Genomic DNA, 27,927 nt, shown 5'->3' on the forward strand with positions numbered 1-27,927 from the left:
CCAGGGATTTGTTCTGCTACGGGGATGCGACGTTTTAGCAGTGACCAACATCCTTAAACGAAATAGAAGGTAAAAAACCCGGTTTTTAACTGGCTTCATATTGGAAACTGTAGCTGCTCAAAATGCAAAATAGAGCTACAAATAGCAGACACAAGGGCCATTATTTAGCAGTGCCCTAGTTTTCAAAATAGACACTATTTATATGGCTGCTAGAACTATCGCTGATCGTGGGCGACCACATTTGTTGTTTCCTTGCACAGCCCCTCTTTTTAACATTTATCATATTGTGAATTATGGATGTAATATACTTCTATAAGGAATAGTAATCCACTAACCTCAGAGCGGTCCTCCAGTTCCCAGCTGAGGCACCAGAGTGCGCCCTCCCCCCCACCCCACCCCAGCCGTCACACACCGATTGCTATTAGACTAAGAGGCGCCCCAGACTAACCTGCTTTCCCCTCTGTATAGTAACATGTTATCCCCAGTAATATCTGGCCTTATATGCTTCCCTAACCTTCATATTCATCCCTTCACAAGCTGTGGCCACAAGATGGGAAATCTGAGTGTTTTTCTTACTTCTGTGCTATTTGAATGGCCAGAAACAAACATTATACATATAAAATACACATATTGGCCACTAGATGGCAGCAGAGCGCACACAGCTCTATGCGTTCCATGTGATGGAATGCAGGAAGTACGGACGACTGGCGTGGACATGAAAAGTGGAGGCGCTGAGGCGGGCGTGCCGTTACGCTGGGGGCGTGGCTTCTGCTGCACAGGAGTTACTGTGGAAGCTCCAGCCTCGTGGTGTGTGACTGACATCCCTACAGCTCTATATGGTATATACTGTATACAGTCTATGCCTCTCTATGGTATATATGCAGGCTGGGCTGTGTACTGCTGTGGGGTGGGGTGTGACATCCCTGCAGCTCTCTATGGTATATATGCTGGGCTCTATACTGCTGGGGGCGTTATAAAGGGTCATAGTGTGGTGTGACTGACATCCCCGCAGCTCTCTATGGCCTCTCTATGGTATATATGCTGGGCTGTGTACTGCTGGGGGGCTGTGGGGGGGGGGGTTATACTGGGTTATAGTGTGGTGTGACTGACATCCCCGCAGCTCTCTATGGCCTCTCTATGGTATATATGCTGGGCTGTGTACTGCTGGGGGGCTGTGGGGGGGTTATACTGGGTTATAGTGTGGTGTGACTGATATCCCTGCAGCTCTCTATGGCCTCTCTATGGTATATATGCTGGGCTGTGTACTGCTGGGGGGCTGTGGGGGGGGGGGTTATACTGGGTTATAGTGTGGTGTGACTGACATCCCCGCAGCTCTCTATGGCCTCTCTATGGTATATATGCTGGGCTGTGTACTGCTGGGGGGCTGTGGGGGGGGGGGTTATACTGGGTTATAGTGTGGTGTGACTGACATCCCCGCAGCTCTCTATGGCCTCTCTATGGTATATATGCTGGGCTGTGTACTGCTGGGGGGCTGTGGGGGGGTTATACTGGGTTATAGTGTGGTGTGACTGATATCCCTGCAGCTCTCTATGGCCTCTCTATGGTATATATGCTGGGCTCTGTACTGCTGGGGGGCTGTGGGGGGTTATACTGGGTTATAGTGTGGTGTGACTGATATCCCTGCAGCTCTCTATGGCCTCTCTATGGTATATATGCTGGGCTGTGTACTGCTGGGGGGCTGTGGGGGGTTATACTGGGTTATAGTGTGGTGTGACTGACATCCCCGCAGCTCTCTATGGCCTCTCTATGGTATATATGCTGGGCTGTGTACTGCTGGGGGGCTGTGGGGGGGTTATACTGGGTCATAGTGTGGTGTGACTGACATCCCCGCAGCTCTCTATGGCCTCTCTATGGTATATATGCTGGGCTGTGTACTGCTGGGGGGCTGTGGGGGGGGGGTTATACTGGGTTATAGTGTGGTGTGACTGACATCCCCGCAGCTCTCTATGGCCTCTCTATGGTATATATGCTGGGCTGTGTACTGCTGGGGGGCTGTGGGGGGTTATACTGGGTTATAGTGTGGTGTGACTGACATCCCCGCAGCTCTCTATGGCCTCTCTATGGTATATATGCTGGGCTGTGTACTGCTGGGGGGCTGTGGGGGGTTATACTGGGTTATAGTGTGGTGTGACTGATGTCCCTGCAGCTCTCTATGGCCTCTCTATGGTATATATGCTGGGCTGTGTACTGCTGGGGGGCTGTGGGGGGTTATACTGGGTTATAGTGTGGTGTGACTGATATCCCTGCAGCTCTCTATGGCCTCTCTATAGTATATATGCTGGGCTGTGTACTGCTGGGGGGCTGTGGGGGGTTATACTGGGTTATAGTGTGGTGTGACTGACATCCCCGCAGCTCTCTATGGCCTCTCTATGGTATATATGCTGGGCTCTATACTGCTGGGGGGTTATACTGGGTTATAGTGTGGTGTGACTGACATCCCCGCAGCTCTCTATGGCCTCTCTATGGTATATATGCTGGGCTCTATACTGCTGGGGGACTGTGGGGGGTTATACTGGGTCATAGTGTGGTGTGACTGATATCCCTGCAGCTCTCTATGGTATGTGTGCTGGGCTCTATACTGCTGGGGGGTTATACTGGGTCATAGTGTGGTGTGACTGATGTCCCTGCAGCTCTATATGGTATATACTGTATACAGTCTATGCCTCTCTATGGTATATATACAGGCTGGGCTCTATACTGCTGGGGGGCTGTGGGGGGTTAGACTGGGTCATAGTGTGGTGTGACTGATGTCCCTGCAGCTCTCTATGGTATATATGCTGGGCTGTGTACTGCTGGGGGGCTGTGGGGGGTTATACTGGGTTATAGTGTGGTGTGACTGATATCCCTGCAGCTCTCTATGGCCTCTCTATGGTATATATGCTGGGCTGTGTACTGCTGGGGGGCTGTGGGGGGTTATACTGGGTTATAGTGTGGTGTGACTGACATCCCCGCAGCTCTCTATGGCCTCTCTATGGTATATATGCTGGGCTGTGTACTGCTGGGGGGCTGTGGGGGGGGGGTTATACTGGGTTATAGTGTGGTGTGACTGACATCCCCGCAGCTCTCTATGGCCTCTCTATGGTATATATGCTGGGCTGTGTACTGCTGGGGGGCTGTGGGGGGGTTATACTGGGTTATAGTGTGGTGTGACTGATATCCCTGCAGCTCTCTATGGCCTCTCTATGGTATATATGCTGGGCTGTGTACTGCTGGGGGGCTGTGGGGGGGGGGTTATACTGGGTTATAGTGTGGTGTGACTGACATCCCCGCAGCTCTCTATGGCCTCTCTATGGTATATATGCTGGGCTGTGTACTGCTGGGGGGCTGTGGGGGGGGGGTTATACTGGGTTATAGTGTGGTGTGACTGACATCCCCGCAGCTCTCTATGGCCTCTCTATGGTATATATGCTGGGCTGTGTACTGCTGGGGGGCTGTGGGGGGGTTATACTGGGTTATAGTGTGGTGTGACTGATATCCCTGCAGCTCTCTATGGCCTCTCTATGGTATATATGCTGGGCTCTGTACTGCTGGGGGGCTGTGGGGGGTTATACTGGGTTATAGTGTGGTGTGACTGATATCCCTGCAGCTCTCTATGGCCTCTCTATGGTATATATGCTGGGCTGTGTACTGCTGGGGGGCTGTGGGGGGTTATACTGGGTTATAGTGTGGTGTGACTGACATCCCCGCAGCTCTCTATGGCCTCTCTATGGTATATATGCTGGGCTGTGTACTGCTGGGGGGCTGTGGGGGGGTTATACTGGGTCATAGTGTGGTGTGACTGACATCCCCGCAGCTCTCTATGGCCTCTCTATGGTATATATGCTGGGCTGTGTACTGCTGGGGGGCTGTGGGGGGGGGGTTATACTGGGTTATAGTGTGGTGTGACTGACATCCCCGCAGCTCTCTATGGCCTCTCTATGGTATATATGCTGGGCTGTGTACTGCTGGGGGGCTGTGGGGGGTTATACTGGGTTATAGTGTGGTGTGACTGACATCCCCGCAGCTCTCTATGGCCTCTCTATGGTATATATGCTGGGCTGTGTACTGCTGGGGGGCTGTGGGGGGTTATACTGGGTTATAGTGTGGTGTGACTGATGTCCCTGCAGCTCTCTATGGCCTCTCTATGGTATATATGCTGGGCTGTGTACTGCTGGGGGGCTGTGGGGGGTTATACTGGGTTATAGTGTGGTGTGACTGATATCCCTGCAGCTCTCTATGGCCTCTCTATAGTATATATGCTGGGCTGTGTACTGCTGGGGGGCTGTGGGGGGTTATACTGGGTTATAGTGTGGTGTGACTGACATCCCCGCAGCTCTCTATGGCCTCTCTATGGTATATATGCTGGGCTCTATACTGCTGGGGGGTTATACTGGGTTATAGTGTGGTGTGACTGACATCCCCGCAGCTCTCTATGGCCTCTCTATGGTATATATGCTGGGCTCTATACTGCTGGGGGACTGTGGGGGGTTATACTGGGTCATAGTGTGGTGTGACTGATATCCCTGCAGCTCTCTATGGTATGTGTGCTGGGCTCTATACTGCTGGGGGGTTATACTGGGTCATAGTGTGGTGTGACTGATGTCCCTGCAGCTCTATATGGTATATACTGTATACAGTCTATGCCTCTCTATGGTATATATACAGGCTGGGCTCTATACTGCTGGGGGGCTGTGGGGGGTTAGACTGGGTCATAGTGTGGTGTGACTGATGTCCCTGCAGCTCTCTATGGTATATATGCTGGGCTGTGTACTGCTGGGGGGCTGTGGGGGGTTATACTGGGTTATAGTGTGGTGTGACTGATATCCCTGCAGCTCTCTATGGCCTCTCTATGGTATATATGCTGGGCTGTGTACTGCTGGGGGGCTGTGGGGGGTTATACTGGGTTATAGTGTGGTGTGACTGATATCCCTGCAGCTCTCTATGGCCTCTCTATGGTATATATGCTGGGCTGTGTACTGCTGGGGGGCTGTGGGGGGTTATACTGGGTTATAGTGTGGTGTGACTGATATCCCTGCAGCTCTCTATGGTATGTGTGCTGGGCTCTATACTGCTGGGGGGTTATACTGGGTCATAGTGTGGTGTGACTGATGTCCCTGCAGCTCTATATGGTATATACTGTATACAGTCTATGCCTCTCTATGGTATATATACAGGCTGGGCTCTATACTGCTGGGGGGCTGTGGGGGGTTAGACTGGGTCATAGTGTGGTGTGACTGATGTCCCTGCAGCTCTCTATGGTATATATGCTGGGCTGTGTACTGCTGGGGGGCTGTGGGGGGTTATACTGGGTTATAGTGTGGTGTGACTGATATCCCTGCAGCTCTCTATGGCCTCTCTATGGTATATATGCTGGGCTGTGTACTGCTGGGGGGCTGTGGGGGGTTATACTGGGTTATAGTGTGGTGTGACTGATATCCCTGCAGCTCTCTATGGCCTCTCTATGGTATATATGCTGGGCTGTGTACTGCTGGGGGGCTGTGGGGGGTTATACTGGGTTATAGTGTGGTGTGACTGATATCCCTGCAGCTCTCTATGGCCTCTCTATGGTATATATGCTGGGCTGTGTACTGCTGGGGGGCTGTGGGGGGTTATACTGGGTTATAGTGTGGTGTGACTGATATCCCTGCAGCTCTCTATGGCCTCTCTATGGTATATATGCTGGGCTGTGTACTGCTGGGGGGCTGTGGGGGGTTATACTGGGTTATAGTGTGGTGTGACTGATATCCCTGCAGCTCTCTATGGCCTCTCTATGGTATATATGCTGGGCTGTGTACTGCTGGGGGGCTGTGGGGGGGTTATACTGGGTTATAGTGTGGTGTGACTGATATCCCTGCAGCTCTCTATGGCCTCTCTATGGTATATATGCTGGGCTCTGTACTGCTGGGGGGCTGTGGGGGTTATACTGGGTTATAGTGTGGTGTGACTGATATCCCTGCAGCTCTCTATGGCCTCTCTATGGTATATATGCTGGGCTGTGTACTGCTGGGGGGCTGTGGGGGGTTATACTGGGTTATAGTGTGGTGTGACTGATATCCCTGCAGCTCTCTATGGCCTCTCTATGGTATATATGCTGGGCTGTGTACTGCTGGGGGGCTGTGGGGGGGGGTTATACTGGGTTATAGTGTGGTGTGACTGATATCCCTGCAGCTCTCTATGGCCTCTCTATGGTATATATGCTGGGCTCTGTACTGCTGGGGGGCTGTGGGGGGTTATACTGGGTTATAGTGTGGTGTGACTGATATCCCTGCAGCTCTCTATGGCCTCTCTATGGTATATATGCTGGGCTGTGTACTGCTGGGGGGCTGTGGGAGGTTATACTGGGTTATAGTGTGGTGTGACTGATATCCCTGCAGCTCTCTATGGCCTCTCTATGGTATATATGCTGGGCTGTGTACTGCTGAGGGGCTGTGGGGGGTTATACTGGGTTATAGTGTGGTGTGACTGATATCCCTGCAGCTCTCTATGGCCTCTCTATGGTATATATGCTGGGCTCTATACTGCTGGGGGGCTGTGGGGGGGGGGTTATAAAGGGTTATAGTGTGGTGTGACTGACATCCCTGCAGCTCTCTATGGCCTCTCTATGGTATATATGCTGGGCTCTATACTACTGTGGGGCTGTGGGGGGTTATACTGGGTTATAGTGTGGTGTGACTGATATCCCTGCAGCTCTCTATGGTATATATGCTGGGCTCTATACTGCTGGGGGGTGTGGTGTGACATCCCTGCAGCTCTCTATGGTATATATGCTGGGCTCTATACTGCTGGGGGGCTGTGGGTGGGTTATACTGGGTCATAGTGTGGTGTGACTGACATCCCTGCAGCTCTCTATGGCCTCTCTATGGTATGTGTGCTGGGCTCTATACTGCTGGGGGGTTATACTGGGTCATAGTGTGGTGTGACTGATGTCCCTGCAGCTCTATATGGTATATACTGTATACAGTCTATGCCTCTCTATGGTATATATGCTGGGCTCTGTACTACTGTGTGGTGTGACATCCCTGCAGCTCTCTATGGCCTCTCTATGGTATATATGCTGGGCTCTATACTGCTGGGGGTCTGTGGGGGGGGGGGGGGGGGGGGGGTTTATACTGGGTCATAGTGTTGTGTGACTGACATCCCTGCAGCTCTCTATGGTATATATGCTGGGCTCTGTACTACTGTGTGGTGTGACATCCCTGCAGCTCTCTATGGCCTCTCTATGGTTTATATGCTGGGCTCTATACTGCTGGGGGGCTGTGGGGGGGGGGGGGGGGTTATACTGGGTCATAGTGTTGTGTGACTGACATCCCTGCAGCTCTCTATGGTATATATGCTGGGCTCTGTACTACTGTGGGGTGTGACATCCCTGCAGCTCTCTATGGCCTCTCTATGGTATATATGCTGGGCTCTATACTGCTGGGGGTCTGTGGGGGGGGGGGGGGGTTATACTGGGTCATAGTGTTGTGTGACTGACATCCCTGCAGCTCTCTATGGTATATATGCTGGGCTCTGTACTACTGTGTGGTGTGACATCCCTGCAGCTCTCTATGGCCTCTCTATGGTATATATGCTGGGCTCTATACTGCTGGGGGGGGGGGGGGGGTTATACTGGGTCATAGTGTTGTGTGACTGACATCCCTGCAGCTCTCTATGGTCTCTCTATGGTATATATGCTGGGCTCTATACTGCTGAGGGGTTATAATGTGGTGTGACTGACATCCCTGCAGCTCTCTATGGTATATATGCTGGGCTCTATACTGCTGAGGGGTTATAATGTGGTGTGACTGACATCCCTGCAGCTCTCTATGGTATATATGCTGGGCTCTATACTGCTGAGGGGTTATAATGTGGTGTGACTGATATCCCTGCAGCTCTCTATGGTATATATGCTGGGCTCTATACTGCTGGGGGACTGTAGGGTGCTATAGTGGCATGTAATTATGTATAGTGGGGAGTGTTATAATGGGGTGTAATACTGTATGTTGTAGTGTAATAGTGCAGTGTAATATAGTGCGGCGTGTTATAGCATAGTGTGTTATAGTATAGTGTATTATAATGTATTGCATGCCTGCATTTATAGTGTATGGGGAGGTTATCATACAGGGGTGTGGCCACATGTAAGGGGAGGGGTAACTGACAGGGAGATTTAAAGGAGGAGGAAGTGATGAGTGGGGCACATGGGGGAGTTGTCGGTGTCACAATGAAGTACACTGCACTGATGGCACATGTGATATATGAGCATTACATAGAATGTGTACCAGTATTTATGCCTGCACTGTTTGCGCTGTATAACATGCATGTTGCTTGTGGTATGGAGGGGCGGGGGGGCTGACACAGAGGCAGAGTCAGCCACATGGGGAAAAAAACAATGTAGGGGGGGTGTGTGCGAGGCACCGAGGGACACCGCCACGTGGGAGGGGGGTGGATGTGACATTGAGAGAGACAGCAGCATAGAAGGTGACACAAAAAGGAAGAAACGCCCACCCATGTATTGGGGGTGTTAGGAATTGTCAATGTGACATAAAGTGCAGAGAAATAGAAATTGCTCTTGGGTAACACCCCTGTGTGTCACATGACATGCCTGGTGTCACCAATGCTGCTGTTTGCCTGCATGAAGTTGCAGCCAGAAGCCGCTGGGGACCGGGAGGCAGAACTGCCCGACATGCGCACAGCTCAACCTCCCGAGGAAAAGGGGCCTCATCCATCTCCTCTGCTACTCAAAGCAATTGCCGCCACAAGGGGCACGCTCAGTATGCCACCCTGGAGCGTTGCAGAGTCTTGCCCAAGGACTCCTTACTGAGCAGATGTTGCTTCCAGCCAGTATACAACCCTGGTCTCCTATATCAAAGATGATGTCTCTAACCAGTACACTATCCAGCCACTGCGCCTTTCCTGTGCAGACCCCATTCAAAGTAGAGGAAAATGTATTTCGAGTTGGTAGAGACTGAGCATGTGTGAGATGTGACATCATATGTGTGAGATGTGAAACCAAAATTTCAGCCACGACTATAAGTGCAATGTGATTGGCTACAGTAAGAGCACAGACTTGAAAATGAAGTCGAAAAGTCGATTGTGACTCCTGTTTATGAAACCACTGACTCCGACGCCAGGTATCTTCGACTCTGACTCCACAGCCCTAGTTAAAGCTGTTTAGACACGTAGGCATGTTGCCAGGGAAGGATCAGGACTTCATCCTTCGGGCGCCAGTGCAAGGCCGAAGTTGTACAGAGGTGTCACTAGCCTCCAGGCTAGCGGTTTTCACCCCTCTTCCTCCAGGACGGCTGATGAGGAAGATGGCTCCTCCTCTAAAGGAAACACACAATCAATCTGCATACTAAATAAAGACACGCCTCTACCTCTCCCCCTTAGTTCTTTTTCTCTGGGTATGGAGAATCATGTTCCGGGTACCGGCGGTGGCTGGACACTTCCAGATTTGTCGGCTTCCCGGCTCACAGTTCAGGTATCCAGGGGGGCGTATGCCTGTAACCGGCGTGCACAATTGGAGCCAGGAAGGGGCAGGCAGAGGAGGAGGCGGAGACTTGCTTTTTAGGTGGAAGTTTTGTTGGGTTTGGACTTTTATTTGCTGGTTCTTGCTGTCAGAAGGAATGGAGCAGTCAGAAGCTCCTCCCTCAGACACCTGTAAGATTACAGCAGAGATATCTGAGCAGGTGAGATTGCATATGTTACACCTGTGGACGTTGCTTTGAATAAGATGTATTGGCCTCGATTCATAAAGCATTACCGTATGCAGCAATGCAGAAAACAGACTGACCTTAAAGCGGACACAAACCAAACATGTTTTTAATTAAAAATATTTAGTTGCAGCACTCTGACACATACAAAGATAAATAAACACTCCTTCAAGCCTATGAGCATATCAGTGCATGCTTTTCACCCTTCTGTTTGCATAACGAGGGTTATACTGGGGGCAGCCATTAGCAATTCCTCCATTGCCGGACACCATCTACTCCACCAGTTTGCCGGAAAAATCCCGGCAATTTGAAAGGAAGGGAGGGGTTCCTCCAATAAATGTAAAATATTTTATATTTGTCATCATGCAGCTGAAAAAAGCCAGCTATTTATTATTATAATTTAGAAAATAGATTTTATTTCTGAAATCTTGTATTTTTAATTTGGGTCCACTTTAACCAGCTGGGCGGTATGGACGAGCTCAGCTCGTCCAGTACCGCCGGAGCCTGCCGCTCAGGCCCTGCTGGGCCGATTTGCCCCAAATAAAGTGCAGCACACGCAGCCGGCACTTTGCCAGCCGCGTGTGCTGCCCGATCGCCGCCGCGAGCAGCGGCGAAAGAGGGTCCCCCCAGCCGCCTGAGCCCTGCGCAGCCGGAACAAAAAGTTCCGGCCAGCGCTAAGGGCTGGATCGGATGCGTCTGACGTCAGGACGTCGGCTGACGTCCATGACGTCACTCCGCTCGTCGCTATGGCGACGGTGTAAGCAAAACAAGGAAGGCCGCTCATTGCGGCCTTCCTTGTTTATTCTGGGCGCCGGAGGCGATCGGAAGAACGCCTCCGGAGCGCCATCTAGTGGGCTTTCATGCAGCCAACTTTCAGTTGGCTGCATGAAATAGTTTTTTTTTAATTTAAAAAAAACCCTCCCGCAGCCTCCCTGGCGATCTTATCAGAACGCCAGGGTGGTTAAGGAGCACTTAGGAAAATGTCAATTCATAAAAGCAGTTACCGCATGAAAAGCTGACATTCCCGAGCAGTGAGATAAATTACCGACTTGTGCGGTAATTACCTCAACACGTCAGTAAATGTCAATTCATAAAGATTAGAGCAGGCGATAATGGCACGGAAACATACCGCCTGCTTTGAAGTGGTGATAAGAGAGCGACAAGCTCGGGACTGTGTGATGTTAATGGAGACTTCTCCCCCCAGGCAGCAGCAGCAGAGTGGAACAAATAAGGCTTCCCCTGAATACCTTAGGCTTGTGTGTTTAACCTCTTGGGTTCCTGCTTTTGAGATGTCTATGCGCTGGATGTTAATATCACAAAGCATGGTATGTGTAAAGTTTCGTGAAGTTCTTTTAAGTTGTGTCAATTAAGAAGATTGATAAAGACTAATAGATTCAGAGCAGATTTAGGGCAAGCAGAGGCAGTATAACAAAACATGCGCATCTAATGGGAAGTTGGGATGCCTCTTGTAATGCTGTCTCTGCACAGAGAAATCTAACATCTCAGGCAGCTTCTCATGTTACCGCTAGTTTAGTTCAGTAAATCCCTGCACTTCTGTTGCAGCTGTAAAGATTTTTATGAATTAGCACACAAAACTCTAAAATACCGAGTGCTGTATTTTCCTGACCATATATTTTTTTTTTTTACCACACATCCTTTTATGAATTGACCCTATTGTCCTAGCAGGAGTGCTTTGTAAGCATTGCAGGGGACTATGCACTGGCTTATTAGTGTATGTTTATTTAGCAGACTCCTGGGCTAGAGAAGTAACACTGAAATGTGCCCCAGGGGCCCAGATCCCTCAGCTGTTATGAAGTTCATGGAGGTTTTGAGAAAGGCATTTACCTCCACCTCTCTTTCAGATCTGTCATGACTACTGCTGCTCCTCCTCTGCCTCCCCTACCTCCCCCACCTCCCCCTGCACTAGTGCCTACTCCAGCTCCATTGCATAGAGTGGTTGAGATTCAGCATTCAGAAGTTCAGAGGTGTGTAATATCACCCTCTGCAGATGACTTTCTGGAAGAGGGTGAGAAAAAGCAAGAGTCAGGTTCAGAATCCGATTCTAAAACTCCTAAACCAACTAAGTATTTAGTGCTGAGAAAAATATCACAGCTTTTAAAAGGTGTTTATGGTGTAGAACAAATCAAGGAACTGACTCCTTCCATCTGTGCTCAAGATGATATTGATCAAGGACTTATCTAGAACAGGCATGGGCAAACTTGGCCCTCCAGCTGTTATGGAACTACAAGTCCCACAATGCATTGCAGGAGTCTGACAGCTACAGTCGTGACTCATAAAGGCAAATGCATCGTGGGACTTGTAGTTCCATAACAGCTGGAGGGCCGAGTTTGCCCATGCCTGATCTAGAAGGTAGAACCTTTCCAGTCCACTCTCTTCAAAAGATTCTTTCTAATTGGGAGGATCCTGAGAAATGTTATCCTTCGAGGATCTGGTTAATCTCAAAGACCCTGTGGGCAAAAAAAGCAGAAGCCATGTTGAAAAGAGCCTGAGAGTCAGCCAGTGTTTTCCTTTAAGCATGCCATTTCATCAGTCTACCATGCTCGGAATCTGAATAAAAGGCTTGCGTGGTTGAAAGCTCACCTAGTACCAGGGGCCCCTCAGGATCACATCTTGGAATCCTTCCCAGTTATTGCTTGCTCTGTAGCAGGCTTATCGGATGCAGCTACAGAATCCACTGGCGCTGCAGCCTGAACTACTGCTTCAATTTATACCACTAGATGGACAGTATAGCTGGACACATGGAGGAGGATGTTGGGTCCTAGCGAGGGTTATGTGCTATGAGATTTGAAGCAGACCACCTCTTTAGTAAGGATGGAAAGGATATTAAAATTTTGAGAGATCTTTAGATCTGTAGAGTAAGCAATTTCCTGATAAATGGAAGAAAGCCTTAGTCCGTAAAGCCTTTCAGGGTAGAGAGGCCTTTTATAAAGCTCCAAAGCTTCATTCCCCCCAACACACCTCAAAGGAAATTGGGTTTACAATGCATGAGAAGGCAAGTGCCCCTTCATGTTTAATAAGCCTCTTTCCTCCAGAAGAAGATAGATGGGGGTCTGGTGGGGGAAGACTCCTTCTGTAAACTCAAGTTAGTAAACTCTGGGTACAAGGTAGAGTTCTCTTCCCCTCCTCCCAGGAAAGTTATGTTGACAGGTCTCCTCAGGGATTCCCAGAAAACCTCTGCTCTGAAAGAATCACTCTCCTCCTTTCTGAATCAGATAGGAATTGCCAGGATTCTAGCATGACGGTTCCACCTGCGGTTTTATTCCACGGTCTGTATGATCCAAAAAGCCTCAGGCAAGTAGAGAATTATCCTAAATGTTAAACAATTGAATCCCTACATTGTGGAAAAGGTTCAGAACCTGATTCCGCAGGGACCATTCATGGTGACCTTGGATCTTCAAGATGCATATTTACATGTACCTATATAACCAGCATACCAACAACTCCTGAGATTTGTGGTAAAACTGCGAAACTCAGTCTGTCATTTCCAGTACGGAGCCCTCCCCGGGATATCTTCAGCCCCTCTAATTTTTTACGAAGATAGTGGCGAAGGTGACGACCCATCTTCATCAGTTACAGCTCCAGATCATTCCAGACCTAGATGATCTGCTCATTTTATGGGACCCCCCTATGTCTACTACAAGATTTACACCTCCAGCTCCTCTTATCTGGGGCTGTTGCTGAATTAGGAGGAATCCATTCTCATACCGGAGTGAGCTTTCTGGTGTATTCTATTCAGCATGTTTTTTTGTTCTCCCAGAAGAAAACCTGTTTGATTTAATTTCCAGAATTCCAACTCTCAGGATGGGGTGACTGTATCCCTGAGAGTCTCTCGCCCTGTTGGGTCCAATAACCTCTACGATCCTAGGGGTATTGTGGGCCCAGTATTATTCACGCACACTACAAGAATGGTTTCTTCAATGCTGGGATCTATGCAGAGACTCTCTCTTCCCAGGAAGGTGGCATCTGTTCTAACGTAGTGGGGGGATCATACTCTTCTAGATCGGGGTGGTAGGGGCAATGGGATTAAGCTAATCAACGCAGATCCTCCAACTTCAGGGAGCTGCTGGTGACAAGGGTGGCAATAAAGCTTTCCTGAAGAATGAAAAAAAAAAAAAACAGATACTAGCGCCTTCAGGTTCCTCTCATGGTCCACTCTTCAAATTCCCTGCCACTGGAGCCCCAGTGCTCCCGAAGATGGGTGGCCCCGTACTGCACGTGCACGAGAGAGCGTGCGAGTGCACTACATTGCCTTCCGAAGCCTCCCCCATTGGTAGGAGACTGCCAGTGGTGGAGACAGCACTGGTTACACAATATGGTGACTATCTCATACATTCCGAAGCCAGGGGGATGAGAAAAAAAAGCGTGAAAGAGTACCCGAGGCAGTGTGGGGGCAGATTGGACACAGAGGCATGTTCCCTGCCTCATGACATGCCTCTGTGTCCTCCCCACCACCGCTCTCTGCCCCCACTGCCACGCTATCAACCCCCAAAATTTGCAGCAATGATTGTCGCCGATCTCAATGGGGAAGTAGGTGAGGGATTCCCTGCTCAAAACGCCCACTGGGGGCGTTCTTGCAGGCTGTTCCCAGCTGCCATTGGGCAGCTATCTTTCCCTGCCCCCTCCCCAGCCTCCCTGCACGTTGAGAGAGCAGCTCACTCGCCTTCCAGAGTCGTGACCCTAGAGGTCATGAAACTGAAACTAAAGCGGCAAAACTGGCTGCTACCTGATCTGCCCAGCCCCTCGGATCAGGTAGCATAGTTTTTGATTTTTAATTTACTGTCCCCACTAGAGATCATTTGGATTGCAGAGGGAAATGTGCTGTCTCTCTCAGCCATACATATCAAAAGTTTGAAAAATAGTTTAGGATATAATCTAAGCCTAGAGATTGACTCAAAACTGGAAAGTGTTTCAGGAAATCTTAGTCATGTGGTGGACCTGTTTGCATCTTCTCAGGATACCAAGTCAGAAGTATTCTTTCCCAAGCACCTATATTTCCATCCAGAGCCGACCTTTTTGTTGCAGCTGAGGGAGAGAGCATCCAAACGTCCAGAAATTTGCCCTAGTGGCTTGGGTCTTAAATAGGAATCTCTCAAAGAAGCTTCTCTGATCAAGTGAGAGATTTCCACTGTTGTCATAAAGTAAATACTAGACATACAGTGCTGCCCATAATTATTCATACCACTGGCAAATTTTGACAATATTCAAGAGGCATTATTGTGATTAAAAAAACATTTCTCAGCTTTTATGTACATTTGAACAAAGTGTCCAGTCAAAAATTATTCATACCCTTCTCAATAATCAATAGAAAAGCCTTTATTCCTTCCTATAATTGCAGACCAGCTTTTTGCATCTCTCCACAGGTATTTTTGCCCATTCATCTTTAGCAATGCGCTCCAAATCTTTCAGGTTGGAGGGTCTTCTTGCCATCACCCTGATCTTTAGCTCCCTCCACAGATTCTCAATTGGATTCAAGTCAGGGCTCTGGCTGGGCCACTCCAAAATGTTAATGTTGTTGTCTGCTAACCATTTCTTCACCACTTTTGCTGTGTGTTTTGGGTCATTGTCATGCTGAAATGTCCACTGCTGCCCAAGCCAAAGTTTCTCAGCAGACTGCATGATGTTGTCATTGAGAATCCTCATGTATTGCTTTTTTTTCATGGTGCTGTTTACTGTAATTAGGGTACCTGGTCCATTAGTTGAAAAACACCCCCAAAGCATTAGGTTCCCACCACCATGTTTGACAGTGGGAATAGTGTTCTTTGGGTTGAAGGCTTCTCCGTTTTTACACCAAATGAAGGAAACCTCATTGTTACCAAACCATTCATTTTTTTGTTTCATCTGACCATAACACAGAAGACCAGATGTCTTCTTTTTTTGTCCAGATGAGCATTTGCAAAGGCCAAGCAAGTTTTTGTGTGCCTTACCTGGAAAAGTGGTGTCTTCCTTAGTCTGCATTTGTGGAACCCAGCAGTATGCAGTGTCCATTGAATTGTCTGCCTTGACACATTGCCACCAGCAGAGCCCAGATTCACCAGGATGGCCTTGGTGGTGATCCTTGGATTCTTTTTCACCTCTCTCTCTATCCTCCTGGCCAGCACAGGTGTCACTTTTGTCTTTTGACCACATCCTCTGAGATTTTCCACAGTGCGGAACGTCTTGTTTTTTTAATAATACAGCCACTGGAACTTGAAAACATTTAGAAATGACCTTGTAGCCCTTTCCTGACTTGTGAGAGGTAGAAAAGCGAGAGCCCAATATAGTGTAGTAGGTATTGGAAGGTGGGAAAAGTAATGTGAAACGTAAGTATTATACTTACAAACCAGGATTACCTCAAAGGCAACCACTGAAAAGACAGGTGGGGAGAGCAAGCCTGTCCCCACTCAGGATTAAGACGTCGCTCTCTGTGGATAGAAGGAAAGAAGAGGGTAGAACACCCGTCCACTAAGGGTGGATATCTTGATACGCAGTCGTACAGAGGTGCCAGTAGGATAAAATATGCTAAAATGTTTAAAAAGTTCGGGATGCGGTGGTGGACCAGCCAACCCAAGACAGACGCAAGTACTGTCAGTTAAAGTAGTAAACTATTTATTTATATACTCCCAAGAACAGTTGCAACGCGTTTCGCAGGCAAAGTCCCGCTTCTTCAGGCAATAAACAGGAGTGAAACACAGTACGGGAGTCTAAAGCATGCTTGGCACCTCTGAGCAAAGTGTGAACCTAGCCAGATACTCAAGATGTTAGAAAAGCAATCCTCACCTATCTAGAGGCCACAAAATCTTTTAGACGTTCAAAACACCTCTCTGTAGCGTTTGCAGGCACAAAAAAGGTTTCAGAAGCCATCGATGCTAGTTGCTTTCAGCAGTTCAGGGCAGCAGATTCCACAGGACATCACACCTCATGCTACTAGCTTTCTATCCACTTCATAGGTTAAAAGTTTGGAAGCCTCCCTAGAGCATATATGCAAAGCAGCAACTTGGTCAAGTCATCAACTATCAAGCACTACCAGGTTGATCTGCCCTCCAGCCAAGATCTGTTTTCTGGGAGAAAGGTGTTAGGGCTGGTGCACACCAGAGCGGTTCGTGAGCGATTTTAAAAATGCTTGGTGATAGAAAACCGCTTGGCTAATGTATTTCAATGGGATGGTGCACACCTGAGCTGTTTGTTTTTTTCCCAAACGCAAACTCGGGGGCTGCAGCATTTTTTAGATTTCTGAGGCGTTTCTGCCTCAATGTTAAGTATAGGAAAGTGGAAAACAGCTCTGAAAAACGATAGATCATAGCAGTTTTCCAGGTGTTTTTGTTACAGAATCTGTAACAGTATATGAAATCTGCTACACAAAACCGCTCCAAACACGCTAGGCATGTTTAGAAAACCTCTCCTAAACATGCCTAGGATTCGCTCTGAAAATCTGCTTCAAAAACCTCGAGCGTTAGCAGATCTGCTAGAGGTTTTTGGTGTGCACTGGCCATTACAGAATGTCTTCCCTCCCTAAGATAGGATGACAAGGGTTGAAAGTCTTGTTAGATCTTACCAGTAGTGGTATTTCAACAAGTCCTCCAGCATGGCTACCTTGGTTGCCTCCCAAAATTTTATCTTTAGATTTCTTCTCTTGTCTGTTTCCTTCTTAGTTACTCTACATAACTAAAGGTAATAGACGGGAGGGGGAGGAGGTATCTTTATTCAATATGCAAATGACTTGTGTGTTTCCTCTAGGGGAGGAGCCAATTTTCTCTTGTGTATCAGTCATTCTGGGGGATTTGTTTAACCCTCCTGGCGGTTTACTAAAATCGGGGGCAGCAAATCCTTTTTTTTTTTTTTCATGTAGCGAGACAAGGTCTCCTGGAGGGCTTCCCCCATCGCCATGGCGACGGGCGGGATGACGTCATTGACGTTGTGACGTCAAAGGGGACTCCGATCCATCCTACAGCGCTGCCTGGCACTGATTGGCCAGGCAGCGCACAGGGTCTGGGGGGGGGTCGGCTGTGGCGCGGCGGATCGGCGGGTAGTGGCGGCGATCAGATTGCACACGCGTAGCAAAAAAAAATTATGCAAATTGGCCCAGCGGGGCCTGAGCGGTGCCTTCCGGCGGCATAGCCCGTGCTCAGCACGGGCTTACCACCAGGGAGGTTAAATTCCAGTGGGTTCTAACAAGGGTTTCCATTCTCATGTCGGAGGATGGGCGGTTGGAGCAGAGGAAGTCAAACAGTTGAAAAGGGGGGGGGGGGGGGTGTCAGAAGAACAATGCCCTCAGCCAGTACTCAGCTGTGTTGTGGATCATAAGGCGACACATCAAAGGGCATTGGTGACCGCAGTACACAGTGGATTCTTGGCAGAGGTGGTTATCACCCTCCTCGAAGTTTAATTTTGCAAGCGTATCTCGCTTAAGTCATTCTGTAGTGTAAATGGTGGTGTTGTGACTTTCTAGGAGGTGAACCGAGGGGAAGTTGAGTCAGTGGCTTCATTAGCAGTTGGCTATACACAATACCTATTTGTCTCACTCACCAGTATTTGTTCCCAAAACTGTATACGTAACCATACACAGGAGCTGCTCATAGAACATACATAATCCCAATTCAATACAAAAATACTATGCTGCCGCTCTGAGAATACAAAATTTAATTACCTTTATTAATGTTGCAACATTAATAAAGGTAATTAAATTTTGTAATCTCAGAGCGGCAGCATAGTATTTTTGTATTGAATTCATTAGAAGTTGTCTGCCACCTCTTCAGCCCTAGAATGAGTTTTAAACCGGTACTATGGTAGATGTGGTAGGACATTAGACTGAGACTATGGTAGGATTAGTGAGCTCCTCTGAAGACAGGCAGTGATGGAAAATGTGTTATGGAAATCTGTATGTGTATGGCCAGCTTATTTAACTCACTGATTTCATTACAGATCCCAGCATTGGACTTGCGGTGTACAAAGTACTGAGACACGCCTGGCTGCATTCTGTAGGACTGTTACTGACATTCACCCTCCATTCTCTTCTGCTGTCAGCGATGGCGTCTGCTGGTCTGAGAGAGGAGCTGGAGTGTTCTATCTGTATGAGCATTTATACAGATCCTGTAACCCTGAGATGTGGACACAACTTCTGCCGGGGCTGTATTGATAGTGTTCTGGACACACAGGAGGGGTCTGGAGGATATGTCTGTCCTGAATGCAGGAAAAAGTTTCAGGAGCGGCCAGCACTGCAGAGGAACATAAAGCTGCGTAACATTGTGGAGAGCTTCCTGTCTGCTCAGCCAGGTGAGGAGGAGTCTCAGGTCTTCTGCAGTCACTGTATTCACACTTCTGTACCTGCTGTGAAGTCCTGTCTGCTGTGTGAGATTTCTCTGTGTGAGAATCACCTGAGAGTCCACAAAAAGTCCCCAGAACACGTCTTATGTGACCCTACTACTTCCCTGGAGAACAGGAAATGCTCCATCCATAAGGATAAACTTCTGGAGTATTATTGTAATCAGGATGCTGCCTGTGTTTGTGTGTCCTGCTTCGTGATTGGAGAACATGTTGGCCATAAGATGGTGTCTCTGGCTGAGGCCTCTGAAAGTAGGAAGAGTGAACTGAGAAATGTTCTGCAGGATGTGATGTCACACAGAGAGGAGATGGAGAAAAGAGTCCAGAGTCTGGAGGAATGGAGGTGCAAAGCACAAGAAAAAGCAGATGATGAAACTGAGAGAGTCACTGCCCTATTCAAAGACCTTAGCAGACGCTTGGAAGATCTGGAGCAGAAGGTCTTGAGTGATATCCCCAGGCAGGCGGAGCTGGTTTCGTCATACTGTGATGATGTTATCAAGGAGCTGCAAATACAGAAGGAGGAGCTGTCCAGGAAGATGCGTCACATTGAGGAGCTGTGTAGTATGACTGACCCACTGACTGCCTTAAAGAAAATCAACAAAGGTGACCTGTGTTTCATGCATGAGGGAGTTAATGATGAAAGAGACACACATGAAGGGCATCTGGATGTGGCCGGCATCTCACACACATTACACACAGGACTATATGATATTGTGTCTGGGGTTACTGGAGGGGTCTATTTACAGCCTGCACACATATTGCTGGATTTAAACACCGCTAATAATGAGCTACAGATATCACATGACAGGAAATCTGTATCCAAGTCAGACACAAGCCAGAATCGCCCACAAACAGCAGAGAGGTTTCACAATAGGCCTCAGGTGTTGAGCAGCCAGAGTTTCTCCTCAGGACGATATTACTGGGAAGTGGATGTTGGAGAATCCGTATTCTGGTCTGTTGGGATGTGCTACCCCAGTATAGCCAGGAGAGGAAATCAGTCACTGATTGGAGATAATAGAGTCCTGGGTTTTGGAGAGGAGTGACTACGATTATACAGGAAAACATGACCGTGAAGAGATCTGGTTACCAGAGTTCCCCAGTGAAAGATTCAGGATCTATCTGGATTATAAGGCCGGGCAGATCTCCTTTTACGCCCTGTGTGACCCGATCAGACACCTCCACACCTTCACTGCCACCTTCACTGAGCCCCTCCATGCTGCATTATGTGTGTGGGGTGATTGTGTAAAGATATCTGGGGGGAGGCCGGAGATGTGAGAAATCTGCCCAGACACTGCTGACCTCATTCATGAGTATTATGTTATCACATCTCTGTGTCTGGAGCCCTGCTTTATATGTCATCCCTTTATAGCCAGAGGCTTCTGTCCTGCATCTTCTCTCTCTGGAGTTTTTTTTTTTTATGAACGGGGTATCTGAAGCAAAAAATTTATTTGTTTTAATACATACCTATGTAGAGGTAAGACTCTGGATACCATAAAGCCTTCCTAGTCCTTGCTCTGTCCCGTCGTTCTTGCGCCATCCCCTATTGAAGTTAATCCCCGATCAGCTGCAAAGGAGAGCTTATTCGTACTGGGCATGGATCCGGGCTTGCACATGTGCAGTACAGAGATGCGCTTATTGGGAAATGCTCAGCATTGCGAATAGTTCTGAAGGCTGCCTGAGAAGTGCTGAAGACCTAGGAGGAGGATGGTGTCGGGAAAACAGGGCGGACTGAGGACCGGGAAGACTCTATGGTGTCCAGACTCTTCTCTCTACATAGGTGTGTATGAAAACTGACTCTTGCTTAAAGGATACCACAACTGACATGTGGCATAATGAGATAGACATGGGTATGTACAGTGCCTAGCACACAAATAACTATGCTGTGTTCCTTTTTTTCTTTCTCTGCCTGAAAGAGGTAAATATCAGGTATGTAAGTGGCTGACTCAGTCCTGACTCAGACAGGAAGTGACTACAGTGTGACCCTCACTGATAAGAATTTCCCCTTTTTTATCTCTTTCTTGCTCTCAGAAGCCATTTTCTTCTAGGAAAGTGTTTTATAGTTGGAATTTCTTATCAGTGAAGGTCACACTGTAGTCACTTCCTGTCTGAGTCAGGACTGAGTCAGCCACTTACATACCTGATATTTACCTCTTTCAGGCAGAAAAAGAAAAAAAGGAACACAGCATAGTTATTTGTGTGCTAGGCACTGTACATACCCATGTCTATCTCATTATGCCACATGTCAGTTGTGGTATCCTTTAAAAGCAGCTCTGAATTGGGAAAATAATTGACAATTTTGGACTGGATTACCTAATTCTTGGCATCCTCATGCTGCTCCCTGTCTTTGGACTCCCTCCCGTTTCCTGTTCCCAGTCCTCTCCCCAGCCTGCCTGAAGTCCCCCGTAGCTGCAACAAGCACTTTTGATCTGTGCATGTATACGTTCTGAACCGCATACATGCGCAGTGACAGGAAGTGCTCAGGGAACAGTGATTCCTTTTGCGGTGCACACGCGGTTCAGAACTCAACAGAGGGATCCAGTTGAATAATAAGAGGAACGGGGAGCGGGAGGGACCCTGAAGACGACCAGGAGGGTGAGGAGGAGGAGGTCATCCAGCCCACCATGGGTTTCACTTATTTTTACCTCGATTTAGGGGTACTTTAATGTTGGGTGACTCCAGGCAAGATTTTGTTTAGCTTTTCATATACAGTAGTTTCAAATAGGTCCTTATCAAACCTTTATTATTGTCTGTGCTCCTGTGGGAGTATTTCTTATCGCTTTCTGTTCTTGCGACCTTATAAAGACTCTGACATGAATGAACATCTATAGGAATTGGAATCCACACTCTTATATGGTCGCTGTAGAGTCTTTTTAGTGAGGCACAGCTGCTTTACTTGTTTATTTACATGTTCTTGCTTTGAGGCACTGAGTGTCACACTGAGAGGTGTGTTATCAGCTGCCTGAGCTCAGTATATCCATAATACACATCACAGGTGCCTGTCAGATACACATAAACACAAAGCTAAGACTTTTGTATTTGAAAGTTTCCCACAAGGGGGAGGATTTACTTAGAAACTTTAGGCCTGGTGACCCACAAGACAGGAGATGGCTTCTTCCTGGAAATCCTTTGCCCTAAGTCTGGTTTTATATTTAGTTGTTTTAATAGATGGTACTATTCCCAGATTGGAGAAGAACTCCGGTCTCCCCTATATAAACATTACTGAGGCACGAGCCCACCAACATTTGTGCAGCTTATTTAGTTCCTTAGCGTTGGGAAATTGTCAAGCTGCAGATAGAAGCTCACTGCTGGTCTGTTTCCTGCTCTGCCCTCTATTTGTGCTTTTTTCTTATACCTCAACTCACAGCTCTTACTCTGTATACCTTAAAGAGGATCTGTAAGGAGAAAAATGTCCCCTGGGGGTACTTACCTCAGGAGGGGGAAGCGTCTGGTTCCTTATGAGGCTTTCCCCGTCCTCCTCTGGCCATGGCTTCCCTTGGTGGCACCCCTAGAACGGTGGAGAGGTAAGTATTTACCTTCGCCGTCTCCAGTGCAGGTGCAGTAGAACCTTTCCACTCAGGCTGAGGCAGAAATAGCCAAACCCAATCAGGTCTCCTCTACTGCACAGGCGAGTAGCTTGCGCAGTACTGCGGACCCGATTGGACCCAACTATTTCTGCCTGAGCCCATCAGAGAGCCCCTACTGCGCATGCACTGGAGTCGGGGGAAGGTAAATATTGCAGGCAATACTACTGCAGGCTGTCGGCTGTGGTATTGAGGAACCCAAGCTGGATCCCTTTGGCTTGGGGGGGGATGGGGGAAGCCTTATTAGGATCGAGGCTTCCCCATCCCGAGGTAATTATCCCCAAGAGGATTTTGTTTTCTTGGAGATCCTCTTCAGTGTTCTCCTCAAGCTGTTTTCGGTGAGCACCCGGTGAGCAGTCATCGGCTCACCTCCTCATCCTTCTCCTATACTGTAAGCAGAATTGCTTGTCCTGCATTTCCCTCCTCACATCCCACCCCGGCTACTTTTTATGACACCCAGCTGGAGAACATTCTGGGGAGAACACCTCTGTTTAAACTAGAGACTAGAGGCAACGTAAGGTCAGGCAATACGGTCATTATGGCCAAATGCCTCAGAACTGAACTCAAACCCGACCTGAAGCAAATGATCCAAACCTACAAATATAAGTTTCATTTTAATTCTGTTGAGGATTTGCCTTCACTTTGTTTGTTGAGTTTTGGAAAAAAAAAAAGTTTAAGCAATGTTGTAGCAGAAATGCAGTAAATAGTTAGAATAGATGTGTAGACCCCGGTACAGGAGGCTGTAGGAATAGATGTGTAGACCGCCCGGTACGGGAGGCTGTAGGAATAGATGTGTAGACCCCGGTACAGGAGGCTGTAGGAATAGATGTGTAGACCCCGGTACAGGAGGCTGTAGGAATAGATGTGTAGACCCCGGTACAGGAGGCTGTAGGAATAGATGTGTAGACCCCGGTACAGGAGGCTGTAGGAATAGATGTGTAGACCCCGGTACAGGAGGTTGTAGGAAAAGATGTGTAGACCCCGGTACAGGAGGCTGTAGGAATAGATGTGTAGACCCCGGTACAGGAGGCTGTAGGAATAGATGTGTAGACCCCGGTACAGGAGGCTGTAGGAATAGATGTGTAGACCCCGGTACAGGAGGGTGTAGGAATAGATGTGTAGACCCTGGTACAGGAGGCTGTAGGAATAGATGTGTAGACCCTGGTACAGGAGGCTGTAGGAATAGATGTGTAGACCCCGGTACAGGAGGCTGTAGGAATAGATGTGTAGACCCCGGTACAGGAGGCTGTAGGAATAGATGTGTAGACCCCGGTACAGGAGGGTGTAGGAATAGATGTGTAGACCCCGGTACAGGAGGCTGTAGGAATGGATGTGTAGACCTTGGTACAGGAGGCTGTAGGAATAGATGTGTAGACCCCGGTACCGGAGGCTGTAGGAAAAGATGTGTAGACCCCCCAGTACGGGAGGCTGTAGGAATAGATGTGTAGACCCCAGTACAGGAGGCTGTAGGAATAGATGTGTAGACCCCGGTACAGGAGGCTGTAGGAATAGATGTGTAGACCCCCCCAGTACGGGAGGCTGTAGGAATAGATGTGTAGATCCCGGTACAGAAGGCTGTAGGAATAGATGTGTAGACCCCGGTACAGGAGGCTGTAGGAATAGATGTGTAGACCCCGGTACAGGAGGCTGTAGGAATAGATGAGTAGACCCCGGTACAGGAGGCCGTAGGAATAGATGTGTAGACCCCCCCAGTACAGGAGGCTGTAGGAATAGATGTGTAGTCCCCCCCCCCAGTACAGGAGGCTGTAGGAATAGATGTGTAGACCCCGGTATAGGAGGCTGTAGGAATAGATGAGTAGACCCCGGTACGTGAGGCTGTAGGAAAAGATGTGTAGACCCCAGTACAGGAGGCTGTAGGAATAGATGTGTAGGCCCCGGTACAGGAGGCTGTAGGAATAGATGTGTAGACCCCGGTACAGGAGGCTGTAGGAATAGATGTGTAGTCCCCGGGACAGGAGGCTGTAGGAATAGATGTGTAGACCCCGGTACAGGAGGCTGTAGGAATAAGATGTGTAGTCCCCGATACAGGAGGCTGTAGGAATAGATGAGTAGACCCCGGTACAGGAGGCTGTAGGAATAGATGTGTAGACCCGCCCAGTACAGGAGGCTGTAGGAATAGATGTGTAGTCCCCGGTATAGGAGGCTGTAGGAATAGATGTGTAGACCCCGGTATAGGAGGCTGTAGGAATAGATGAGTAGACCCCAGTACAGGAGGCTGTAGGAAAAGATGTGTAGACCCCAGTACAGGAGGCTGTAGGAATAGATGTGTACACCCCCCCAGTACAGGAGGCTGTAGGAATAGATGTGTAGTCCCCCCCCCCCCCCCCAGTACAGGAGGCTGTAGGAATAGATGTGTAGACCCCGGTATAGGAGGCTGTAGGAATAGATGAGTAGACCCCAGTACAGGAGGCTGTAGGAAAAGATGTGTAGACCCCAGTACAGGAGGCTGTAGGAATAGATGTGTAGGCCCCGGTACAGGAGGCTGTAGGAATAGATGTGTAGACCCCGGTACAGGAGGCTGTAGGAATAGATGTGTAGTCCCCGGGACAGGAGGCTGTAGGAATAGATGTGTAGACCCCGGTACAGGAGGCTGTAGGAATAAGATGTGTAGTCCCCGATACAGGAGGCTGTAGGAATAGATGTGTAGACCCCGGTACAGGAGCCTGTAGGAATAGATGTGTAGACCCCGGTACAGGAGGCTGTAGGAATAGATGTGTAGTCCCCCCCCCCCCAGTACAGGAGGCTGTAGGAATAGATGTGTAGACCCCGGTACAGGAGGCTGTAGGAATAGATGTGTAGTCCCCCCCCCCCCCCAGTACAGGAGGCTGTAGGAATAGATGTGTAGACCCCGGTACAGGAGGCTGTAGGAATAGACGTGTAGTCCCCGGTACAGGAGGCTGTAGGAATAGATGTGTAGTCCCCGGGACAGGAGGCTGTAGGAATAGATGTGTAGACCCCGGTACAGGAGGCTGTAGGAATAAATGTGTAGACCCCGGTACAGGAGGCTGTAGGAATAGATGTATAGACCCCAGTACAGGAGGCTGTAGGAATAGATGTGTAGACCCCGGTACAGAAGGCTGTAGGAATAAGATGTGTAGTCCCTGATACAGGAGGCTGTAGGAATAGATGTGTAGACCCCGGTACAGGAGGCTGTAGGAATAGATGTGTAGACCTTGGTACAGGAGGCTGTAGGAATAGATGTGTAGTCCCCGGTACGGGAGGCTGTAGGAATAGATGTGTAGATGCCGGTACAGGAGACTGTAGGAATAGATGTGTAGACCCCGGTACAGGAGGCTGTAGGAATAGATGTGTAGACCCCGGTACAGGAGGCTGTAGGAATAGATGTGTAGACCCCGGTACAGGAGGCTGTAGGAATAGATGTGTAGACCCCCCCCCCCCAGGTACAGGAGGCTGTAGGAATAGATGTGTAGACCCCCCCCCCCCCCCCGGTACAGGAGCTGTAGGAATAGATGTGTAGACCCCGGTACAGGAGGCTGTAGGAATAGATGTGTAGACCTCCCGGTACAGGAGGCTGTAGGAATAGATGTGTAGTCCCCCGGGACAGGAGGCTGTAGGAATAGATGTGTAGACCCCGGTACAGGAGGCTGTAGGAATAAGATGTGTAGTCCCCGATACAGGAGGCTGTAGGAATAGATGTGTAGACCCCGGTACAGGAGCCTGTAGGAATAGATGTGTAGACCCCGGTACAGGAGGCTGTAGGAATAGATGTGTAGTCCCCCCCCCCCCCCAGTACAGGAGGCTGTAGGAATAGATGTGTAGACCCCGGTACAGGAGGCTGTAGGAATAGATGTGTAGTCCCCCCCCCCCCCAGTACAGGAGGCTGTAGGAATAGATGTGTAGACCCCGGTACAGGAGGCTGTAGGAATAGACGTGTAGTCCCCGGTACAGGAGGCTGTAGGAATAGATGTGTAGTCCCCGGGACAGGAGGCTGTAGGAATAGATGTGTAGACCCCGGTACAGGAGGCTGTAGGAATAAATGTGTAGACCCCGGTACAGGAGGCTGTAGGAATAGATGTATAGACCCCAGTACAGGAGGCTGTAGGAATAGATGTGTAGACCCCGGTACAGAAGGCTGTAGGAATAAGATGTGTAGTCCCTGATACAGGAGGCTGTAGGAATAGATGTGTAGACCCCGGTACAGGAGGCTGTAGGAATAGATGTGTAGACCTTGGTACAGGAGGCTGTAGGAATAGATGTGTAGTCCCCGGTACGGGAGGCTGTAGGAATAGATGTGTAGATGCCGGTACAGGAGACTGTAGGAATAGATGTGTAGACCCCGGTACAGGAGGCTGTAGGAATAGATGTGTAGACCCCGGTACAGGAGGCTGTAGGAATAGATGTGTAGACCCCGGTACAGGAGGCTGTAGGAATAGATGTGTAGACCCCCCCCCCCCAGGTACAGGAGGCTGTAGGAATAGATGTGTAGACCCCCCCCCCCCCCCCGGTACAGGAGGCTGTAGGAATAGATGTGTAGACCCCGGTACAGGAGGCTGTAGGAATAGATGTGTAGACCTCCCGGTACAGGAGGCTGTAGGAATAGATGTGTAGACCTCCCGGTACAGGAGGCTGTAGGAATGGATGTGTAGACCCCGGTGCAGGAGGCTGTAGGAATAGATGTGTAGACCCCCCGGTACAGGAGGCTGTAGGAATAGATGTGTAGACCCCGGTACAGGAGGCTGTAGGAATAGATGTGTAGACCCTGGTGCTGGAGGCTGTAGGAATAGATGTGTAGACCCCCCCCCTCACCCTGTTACAGGAGGCTGGAGAGATAGATGTGTAGACCCCGGTACAGGAGGCTTGCATGCTGCTGGAGGTCACCTTTCTGCAGTTGGGTGTTGGTTGGGTTCCCCTGTGTGGGAATATATGTGTATCTGTAGATCTGATTCTTGGTCTTCTGTCTCTTCCTCCTGCACACCCTTTCCAGCACTGGGACCTTCAGAAAATGAGCTTGTGGCTGCTTGATGACTCCTCCCACAGGTGCACCAGCACCATTCTTCTCTGGTTTCTTTGGGAAAAGCCGGACTGTATCTGGTCTGTGCTGTTTTGTAAGCTTGAGCCGCCTGTGCTGTAGCACAATCCTGGCTATTTCCAGCGGACCCAGAGTGGGGCGGGGCTAGTGCGCAGGGAGGCCACTCTATGGGGTTCCAGAGCTGGAGCGGGCTGATGTAGGAGGACGGGGGAAGTCTCCTTAGGAGTCATAGGCTCCCCTCCTGAGGTAAGTAACCATTATTTCTCCTGTACAAAGTCACAGGTTGCCTCTCAATGGAAACTGACCTCCTTGAGCTATGCTAGTA

The 27,927-nt window shown here is 49.1% G+C and overlaps 1 protein-coding gene across 1 annotated transcript; it reads left to right on the forward strand.

Moving 5' to 3' along the window:
• Positions 1-761: 761 nt before the first annotated feature.
• LOC137560879 (E3 ubiquitin/ISG15 ligase TRIM25-like) lies at positions 762-20,833 on the forward strand. The gene is made up of 2 exons (XM_068272036.1): positions 762-839; positions 18,612-20,833. Exon 2 carries the CDS (start codon positions 18,716-18,718, stop codon positions 20,051-20,053), a length of 1,338 nt encoding a protein of 445 aa, XP_068128137.1. The 5' UTR covers positions 762-839; positions 18,612-18,715; the 3' UTR covers positions 20,054-20,833.
• Positions 20,834-27,927: the final 7,094 nt, after the last annotated feature.

The sequence above is a fragment of the Hyperolius riggenbachi genome, chromosome 3 (assembly GCF_040937935.1).
Source record: "Hyperolius riggenbachi isolate aHypRig1 chromosome 3, aHypRig1.pri, whole genome shotgun sequence".
Classification (NCBI taxonomy): Eukaryota; Metazoa; Chordata; class Amphibia; order Anura; family Hyperoliidae; genus Hyperolius; species Hyperolius riggenbachi.